Source organism: Pangasianodon hypophthalmus, chromosome 3, assembly GCF_027358585.1.
Source record: "Pangasianodon hypophthalmus isolate fPanHyp1 chromosome 3, fPanHyp1.pri, whole genome shotgun sequence".
Lineage (NCBI taxonomy): Eukaryota > Metazoa > Chordata > Actinopteri > Siluriformes > Pangasiidae > Pangasianodon > Pangasianodon hypophthalmus.
The window spans coordinates 33,119,318-33,129,317 of NC_069712.1; the positions used below are offsets into that span (position 1 = coordinate 33,119,318).

The 10,000-nt window shown below is 43.1% G+C and overlaps 1 protein-coding gene across 2 annotated transcripts in view; it reads left to right on the top strand.

The window, feature by feature from the left end:
* pdss2 (prenyl (decaprenyl) diphosphate synthase, subunit 2) overlaps nucleotides 1–10,000 on the top strand; it is a 35,840-nt gene that overhangs the window by 17,047 nt on the left and 8,793 nt on the right. For both annotated transcript variants that reach the window (XM_053232918.1, XM_053232917.1), the window contains exon 4: nucleotides 2,766–2,964. In XM_053232918.1, the coding sequence (XP_053088893.1) occupies nucleotides 2,766–2,964 (199 nt within the window). The remainder of the gene's footprint in view (nucleotides 1–2,765; nucleotides 2,965–10,000) is intronic.

Here is a 10,000-nt window from a genome sequence, read left to right on the forward strand (position 1 = left end):
AAGCTCTGAAACACTTCATTATTCTCCTTTAGAATTTATTGATCATTAAAAAATTTCCTGGTGCTGGCTAGTTTGCACGCGCTCGCTGTTGAGTCGATTTAGAGGAAATATTTACGCTATCGGTTAGTGACGCGATGGATCTTTAAAACCTTCAGCAAGCCTTGTTTATCTGTCTTTTTATTAATGTTGTCTAAATATTTTCGGACAAACCGAACTCAAAATATATGCTGAAGTTTTTCATACTCACGTGTTGATAAACGCCGATCAGCCATAAAATACCAAAAGCTTCACGGTGCAGTTACGTTTAGCCACACCCACAAAACTTCATAAAAGCTCAGAGAGAGACGAAAACGTCAAAATGGCGACTAAATGGTGAAAGAACGCTTCCTAATTCTCCCTGTAACGCAGCTCCGCCTTTGCAGCGTGTCAGCTACCGAAGACCTTCTTTCAGTTTAAACGTCAGTGTATAAAAAAAAAATCACACAAAGTCAAGATACGAACGTTTTTTTTACGAATTAACCGGATTTTCTTAATCACCACACTTCTTGTCTAAATGCTCCTACGAACGAATTTACGAATAAATGAATTCGTATCTAGCAGGAGAAAAGAGAATCATCGCCGTCTCTCATGCCTCCTTTCTGCATCCTCTTTATTTCCTCAGCGCACTCAAATCAGGATCAGATAACAGCGCAGGAGTACTACCTGACTCAAAGAAAAACATTTTCTCCGTGTATTATTATCCTAACGAGGACGAGGGGGCGACCACTGTTCAGGTTGCATGCTGGGATTTTTTTCTTGTGAATTATCAGGCTGCAGGTAGACAAAAGCCCTTACATGAGAAGTGATTAAATACGTTACACTAGGTTACCCTCTGTGTGTGTGTGTGTGAGTTAAATTCGCAGAGCAAATGCAGTGCATGGAGAAAGTGGGCGTGTCTGGGGGGGGCGGGGGGGTGGGCGGTACCTCCCAGCTCTGTGGCATTGGTTGCCCAGCAACTGAGTCTCAAAGCTATTTATATTCTCCGCTCGGCTCCGCCCCCTGGCTCCAGCAGACACACAGGAAGCACAGATGAGTGTCGAGGTGGAAAATGGGATTGAGATTTGCTTCCTGCTGTTCATTTTAGTGCACGAGGTTCACTCGGCGAGTTTGAAATGATCAAACGTGGCGTGGATTTTCATGTCAGCCGCGGCAAAGGGACTTCAAAATGTACGCAGAAGAGTCCACAAGCGCAGAAAGTCATATTGTTCTGTTTAAATGGATTCTGATGTGTCAGTGAAGGAGGCGTGGCCTGTGTGGCTGTCAGTCCTAGAGAAGGAGGCGTGGCCTCTGTGTCTGCCAGTTTCTTTGAAGGAAGCGTGGCCTCTGTGGCTCTCAGTCTCTTTGAAGGAGGTGTGGCCTCTGTCTGTCAGTCTCTTTAAAGGAGGTGTGGCCTCTCTAACAGTCTCTTTGAAGAAGGTGTGGCCTTGGTGTCTGTCAGTCTCTTTGAAGAAGGCGTGGCCTCTGTGTCTGTCATTCTCCTTAGAGGAGGCGTGGCCTTTGTGGCTGTCAGTCCTAGAGAAGGAGGCGTGGCCTCTGCATCTGTCAGTCTCTCTGTCAGTGGCCTCTGTGCCTAATAGCTCTACTGACTGAGGCGCAGTCTCTATGCCAGCAGTTTCAGTGAAGGAGGCGTGGCCTTTGTGTCCACCAGTCTCTTTAAAGGAGGTGTGGCCTCTGTGCCTTTCAGTCTTTGCGAAGGAGGCGTGGCTTCTCTATCTGTCAGTCTCTTTGAAGGAGGTGTGGCCTGTGTGGCTGCCACTCCTAGTGCAGGTCTGTTTCCCATCTTTGAAAGAGAGAAGGCCAAATGTTGAGTATAGAATATTATTTAGACCAAAAGAAAGATTTTACCAAATTTTACCTTATAAATGTGAAGAGGCACGCCGTAATGTAGCCTCTCTCGCTCCGACTCTACTCTGTGTTTAATACGGTGGAATTAAAGTGAAACTCAGCGTAACACAAACAAATGATTTTAACGTTGTCATTGTCATAAACGGCGTGTTTAGTGTGTCGGTTGTAAAATGTGTGCTAAAAAAACCTGAGGTACTTAGAGAACTAGTGCTGTGAACAATAGATGTGATTAAACAGAAAGACGTCTTTAAAAAAAAAAAAACACCACTGAGAAAAAAAAGCATCTGATGATAAATAAGCGTCCAAACGTAATGTGTAATTACTAACGGACGTTAGGAGGCAGCGGAGTGGTCATCAGAGAGCTGATTACGGCTCTGAAAAACTGAATCAGCACGAGATTACGCCGTCTGACCCCATGGGGGAGAAAAAAATGGAGGAATCGTGTGGTGATGAAGAGAAGCTGATGTTGTCTAATGGGGAATTGTAAACACGCACACACACCTATGACCTCTGATCACGTTCATTAACAACTGATCCAAGTTTTATCCATCATTTTCCACAAATATAAATCCAAAATCCAGTATAGAAAAGCAGACTCTTATCATATTCATAACATGACAAGTCAAAATTTTCTCACAGCCTCGTGATCACAAAATGGTGGAAGTCATAGAAGTTGGGTTAGCAACTAATGCTAGTAACTGATGGAGTAGTCTGAGAGAAATGTGGATTATTTTTTTACATTGTTAATATAATAGGCGTAAATCGCTAACATCTGACATTAGCTAGCTTATTAAACTTTTGCCACATGTTGTACAAAGTTGGTGTAAATAAAAAAAAGAGATAAAAATAAATTACTCTCTCTCTTTTTATCTGTGTGTCAGTCAGCGTAGCCTGGCCGAGATCACCGAGCTGATCCACACGGCGTTCCTGGTGCATCGTGGGATTGTGAATTTAAAGGAGTGGACCTTCTCAGACGGGACGCTCAAGGACATGCAGTTCGGAAACAAGATGGCTGTCCTGAGCGGTGACTTCCTGTTGGCCAACGCCTGCACGGGATTGGCTCAGCTGAACAACACCAAGGTACGTCATCCTGACTGAAATGTTACACGGTTATGTTTACATTTAAATTCACATACGCAATATACAAATGACTGTAACGTTAGCTAAAGGATAGGAAAAAAGTGGAGCACATTTTGCTGTGTTCAAATAAGCGTCGCGTGTAACCATGGTTACGAGATTCCTTTCTGGTAGAGGTAAACATTTCCTCACAACTCAAACCCATGGAAGTTCAGTTAGCGCTCGCGTTTAATTATTTTTTAGCATTCTTTATTACATATCACTTTTTATTACATATCATTTTTTGACCAACACTTCTGAGGAAAACGTAGATCTTCACGAAAATTTTCTCTCGTTTTCACCGTTTCTGCACTTTTACACGGTCTGTATTAAAGCCTTTACGGCTCTGTGTTAGCTTAAATATAAGCTTCAGTCAGTAGCTAGCTTATGCACAGCGTCAGGGTTTCCATGTTGCCTAGCAACAAGCGTTCATGTACTTTTCTTATTACCCAGAAAATATGGCACCCTTCACCACTTTGCTCTCACATTCAGAAGTGTGCGTGTGCGTGTGTGTGTGTGTGTGTCCTCGTCTGCTGTGCTGCAGCAGCATATGTCTAATTCATCCCTCATTAAACTCTACCATTAACACACACACACACACACACTCACACACACACACAGAGTTGAAATGCCGTTTGTGGTCGCCGTGTCAGCTATTATGTAGTCACACTGAAGGAGGCGTGGCCTCTGTACCTGCCAGTCCCACTGAAGGAGGCGTGGCCACTGTACCTGTCAGTCACAGTGAAGGAGGCGTGGCCTCTGTACCTGTCAGTCACAGTGAAGGAGGCGTGGCCTCTGTACCTGTCAGTCACAGTGAAAGAAGCATTGCGTCACAGTGAAGGAGGCGTGGCCTCTGTGCTTCTCAGTTGGGTTAAAGAGGTGTGGCCTCTGTACCTGTCCATCTCGGTGAAGGAGGCGTGGCCACTCTGTCAGTCCTAGTGAAGGAGGCGTTGCTTCTGTGGCTGTCAAAATACCCTTTCCTTCTCTCATATACTTATACACACACACACACCAGTCGTCAGGGGGTGGGACGCCGACAGGTTCTGTCATCAAGTGGAGCTGTGGCAAATGTGTTGATGAAAATAAACCCTTTTCCATCTGATTTACTTTAGCTATAACCACACACACACGCACATGCACACACACACACACACACACACACACACACACAGATAAATGAGAAGTGTCAGTCTGAGGTCACTGCTGTGTCTCGTCCTCAGAGGGAAGCACAGTCAGACTTTGTATAGAAATCAAACTCTGTGTGAGTGTGTGTGAGTGTGTGTGTGTGTGTGAGAGAGGTCAGTGAAGGTTATCTGCATCCCACTCTCCTATATCGCTAAGCAGATCATTGGTGTTTATTGCTGGGATAAACAACACTTACTGCTGTATGTGTGTGTGTGTGTGTGTGTGTGTGTCACTGATTTAATCAACAAATCAATACCACACACACAGGGAGTGTCAAACTAGTGTTGTAACATCAAACATCTCCAACATGACACTGTGTGTTCCAGAAAAATCTCTCCGGTCTCTCAGGTACTTTGGAAAAATAAATAAATAAAATATATATTTTTTATTAATTTCGAAGTAACTTGTGCAGTTGTGGCTTCTGAGTGAAAAAGGGGAAAATATACATGTTATTTATAGATTGTCATGAAAGAAAAAGAGTTCAAGTTAAAATGTTAAAATGAGATGCAACAACACGAAAGTCCAAAACCCAACGAAAATCAACAGATTGAAAAACAAAACGAATCGAAGACATCAAATACAGAATATTACACCTGACATTAGTTAATGAAGGAAAAACCTAACACACTAAATGTTTTGTTGATTGAACCAATTTCTTGAAAGACTTGTTTTCCGATTCGTAATCGCACCGAATCATTAGAGGTGGAGCCTAAACATTCCCACTGCTATACACAATTTTATAAAAATAGTAATTTTATATTTAAATTTTAAATTTAACAAGTAACAAGAGACTTACCAAAGCAAGTCTTGGTGCTTTGCCACATACCACTGCAACAATAGCGTAATGTTCTTAATTTCCTTTTTAAAATGTCCTTATAAGTCATTCCACCAATCTTGTCCCATCACCCAACATGAAAAGAAAGGGGCGGGGCTTGTAGAAGATCAACAGTGGCGAACAAAACTGTCATGGTTACAAAGATACGGGACATCTACAGTGTGTATGCGGTTCTACATTAAAATGAAAAACATTACAACGTTAGCATTGTTAGCGAACAATGCTGGTTAAGTTTGCGAACAACGTTCAGTTTGCGCAGAATAAAGTGTTTTTTAGTTTCTATCGGTAAACCTCACACTAAAACAAACCCACCGAGGGCCAAGAAAAAGCTAAAACACAGATAAAACACGATTATATGATTTGAGACAGTTATTATTTTAATATTTAAAAAAATGCTCATTCTCAGCTGAGTTTTATAAGTCTGTTCTGGAAAATAGAGAAAATGCCTGAAACGTTTTGTCCTTTACTGCTTTAGAGTTTGAGATTCTTGTTGTTATGTTTTATTATAAGTGTTACACAGCGACCCCTGGTGGTGCAGGAGGGAAACTCAGTCTAGGAACAGTTCTTCTGAAAAAGTAGAAGTTGACTTCTTGTTACATGATATTTAAAATATAATTATCATTTAAAAATCACTGTGTGTGTGTTTCAGTCAGGAGTTGGCTTTGGGACAGCGTGCAGTAAAGCATGTCCTATTCTGAGACAGCAGTAAGACAGCTGCCTTCTAAGGGCCCTTAATGGGAACAGATTTGAATATGTCCTTCTTGGAAAAGCCAATCTTGTTATTCTGTTCTGGAATAATGTCTATTTTAATTATTAATCATCTTTAGTAGACACGGATTTAAGGAATATTAGAACGAATATTAGAGCATCACATTTTCTGCATAATAATTATTGCTTTAACTTTTTTTTCGCCAAAGTACAATGGTTTATTGGAATGTGCGTCCATTTGATACTCACTACAAACACACCCACACACACAAATATGGACGAGTGTGAGTAAAGATCACAGCTGTGTGTCGGGTGTGTAACCCAACCTGTTGTGCAGCCGTCCATGAGATCAAAGACCAGTGGATGGATGAATGACAGGAGATCGAGCCAATGAGTCTCGGCTACACAGATAAAATAGTGGAAATATTAATTTACATGTACGAGATTTCCACCTCTGCCTTTAAAATTATTTTGCCCGTGTTGTTTTTCTAATAAAGAAAATCAGATGTATGAAATTTCGGTGTTGAAGGCAATAACTTTATACTTTATTCCTAGACAAAGCTAATCTCACTAAGATCACACTAAGCCAAGAGCAAGTTTTTAAAAATCAGCTACCGCCAAAATATGCGTCTTTAAATCCACTATTCACTGTTTCAGCTGTAACACAAATACATCCTTTCCCATCGAACACCATCAGACACAGTCAAAACATCTCCAAACACACTGACAACACGGTCAGACAGAGTCAAAACATCTCCAAACACACTGACAACACGGTCAGACAGAGTCAAAACATCTCCAAACACACTGACAACACGGTCAGACAGAGTCAAAACATCTCCAAACACACTGACAACAACAAACACTACTGTTCTACATCAAACACCAACATAACCTAATAAACCACTTACCAGGGTTCTCTGGCATCAAACACCATGTTCACTGGACAACAAACACCAGTGTGGGCATAAAAGACCAACATTGTTTGGACATCAAACAGCAACATGGACATGAAACATCAATTCTCTCTGGACATCAAACCCCAACAGTCTTTGGACATCAAATACCAAAAGTTTTGTTGCTCCAGACAACACACACCAGCGTTCTCCAGACAACACACACCAGCGTTCTCCAGACAACACACACCAGCGTTCTCCAGACAACACACACCACGGTTCTCCAGACAACACACACCACGGTTCTCCAGGCAAGAAACACCAATGGTCTCCAGACAACACACACCAAGGTTCTCCAGACGACAAACAACAATGTTCTCCAGACATTAAAGACGCCAATGTTCTCTGATCATCAAACACCAACATTCTCTGGTCATTAGACATGAACATTCTGCGGCCAACAGAAACTTTCCCCAACCCACGCTGACATTCTCCACCAGCTACCATATAAAACACCAACATTTCAGTGTTTCCATTTCATCGTAATGTTCAGTAGAACTGACAAGGCTAATGGATCAGGATGAACGTGGGAGAACATTCTAGAAACTTTCCAACCAACACACACACACAGTTCTGACACATCAACACAACTCTTGGGTTTGTTGGTGCTTGTTTGATTGGTATGTTCTTGGCTGTAAAGCGTGAGTGCTTTAGCTTGCACAAATGAAGCTTAGCGCTCTTAGCATCCACAGTAACATTACGGTTAGCGCTAAGCCATTAGCGGCACAAATCAGTGAAGCTAGCGACGCAGCTGAGAGCTTTTTTCATCCGCTGAGTGATCTGTGATGTGTACTATGTGGCCTTGAGTGGGTTGCTGGCTTGGTGTGTGTGTGTATGTGTGTGTGAGTGGGATCCTGGCTCGGCACTAGCATAAACGGTAAGGTGATCCGGACGAGGTCGTCTCCTCTTTCCTCCCTCACAGACCTGTCGGCGAAACGCGACACCGGCTGGATTTGGGAATGAGACGAGGCCGAGGGAGGAGGGCTTATCTGATACTTTCCGAAAAAAGCCCCCTTCACATTGCGCACACACACACATTAGCTTCTCCCCTGTACTGAGCGTTCGAGGCAGCACATCTGGTAACACTGTAGGAGCATTGTCCTTTTCGAGCTCTGGGTGAAGGAGTCGGATTGCCTCAATATTTCCTCAAGGATCCGGTTACCTAAAGGGCACAGACGGAGAGAGAGATGAAAGTTAGAGAGTAAGGAAAAGTAAAGGGAAAAAAAAAGTACGGAGAGCCAAAGAAACAGAGCTATGTAACTAAATATGAAATATGAAAAAAAGACAAGTGTCTGGACTTAATGATCCACCGCTGTCGTTTTTTTTTTCTCCTCCATAGACGTCCTCTTTCACAGATGAGTCTTTCAGAAACGGCGGGAAAGACTGATAAAAAAGGCTGAGTAAAGGAGAGCAAGAGATGGAGAGATGGAGTGAAATAGACACTAGGGTTAATTCAGTGAAAAGGCCTCTTGGTGGATTTCAGAAGCACCCTTTATAGTACTGGTATAGTTTTATTCAATGTTTTTAATCTATACTTCATATATCCAGGGTTAATAACTATCAGAAGTGCAACTGTGAACAAAACAGTGAAGTGCTCCGTCAGATGCCATCACTCTCCAGTGAACAGACGTCATCTTGTCATTTTTCCAACACACACCTGATTTCCCCAACAGAAGTACTCCAACACACACAATCACATTCTCCACCAGGACGCTGAGGTTCTCAATCGGATACAGTCATTCACACCATGTTCTCCATTAAACACACACCAATCCTTCTCCATCCATCAGCCGTTTTTTTCCAATGCTCACTGGGGTTTTTCCAAGAAACACACATTAACGATCTCCAACAACAGTAACATTCTCCAACAAACACAAACTAACTAATCTCCAACAAACAACATTCCACAACAAACACCAGCATTTTCCTGCAACACTGACCAACGCATTGACGCCATCGTTTTCCAGTTCCAGTGGACAGACGTCAACATTCCTCATGACGCACCCCAAACATTTTCCATCCAACATTTTCTGACCCAGCAAACACACACTCAGGTTCTCCAACAAAAACAATGCACCAAATTAGTCCATCCAACACCCACATTTTCCAGGATGGACCTCCAACAGGTTCACACACATGTTCTTCAGCAAACACATCGTGGAATATGAAGGAATGCAGGAATACACTATGGATCAGATGCCAGTCCATGGCAGGGCACCAAGTACTCACACATTCACACACTTATTCACATCTAGGTGCAATTTAGAGTCACCAGTGTACCTACTGGCTTTTTGGGAGGTTGGAGGAAACTGGAGAACCCAGAGGAAACCCACTCGGACATGGCGTGCACATGCCAAAATCCACACAGACAGTAACCTGAGCTTAATATGAGACCGGGGACCCTGGAGCTATAAGGCGGCAACGCCACCACCTGCTGTACCACCACGCTGCCCTCACACACACACAGCTCCAAATAAAAACAAGATACGAGAGCATTCCTGGCAACGTTTTCCAGCATTTTCACATTTCCAGTGTTCTCCAACATGCTCACACTGCCATTCGTTCATCAGCTCCCACCATTCTCCAGCAGATCTTTTAAAAAGACGCATAGCAAGCAATGTGGCTCAGCAATCATATGCCGACGATTTCCTTAGTAAACACACGCCGACGATTTCCTCAGCCAGCAGGCTGACAATTTCCTCACCAGTCAAACACCACCATTTTCTTCAGCAACAATACACTGACGATTTTCTCAGCCAGCATACCGTACGCTGACGATTCCCTCCAAATTAATGTTCTTTATCATATACTACCATTCTTAAATGGATAATTGGTGACTTCTGCTGAAGTCAGCAATGTTCTCCAGATGTTCACTCCACATCTATGGATGGACAGCACCTCTAACAGGAGCAAAATTGCAACTAAATTTTTTTAATGATTCTTGTTTTGTCCAAGCTGTGGGGAATGACAGGATGAGGAGCTCAGCAATCGGGGAGAGCCTCGGTGTAGAGCCTCAGCTTCTCCAAATCGAAAACAAGTGCTTGACGGGGTTTGGGTACGTTACAAGGATGCTCCACTAGTCGGCTCAGGCACGTCCCCCTGGACGGAGACCCCGGGGCAGACCCAGGACACGCTCAAGAGATTACATCTCACATTTGGCTTGGGAACGTCTGGGGATCGATTAGGAGTCTGGAATCTGTGGCTGGGGTTAGAGTAGTCTGAAATGACCTTCTCAACCTGTTGCCACTGTGACGTCCAACAGGAAAAATGGGAATGAAGGAATTTAAATGAAAACTGTCTTTTCTTTCTTTTCTTT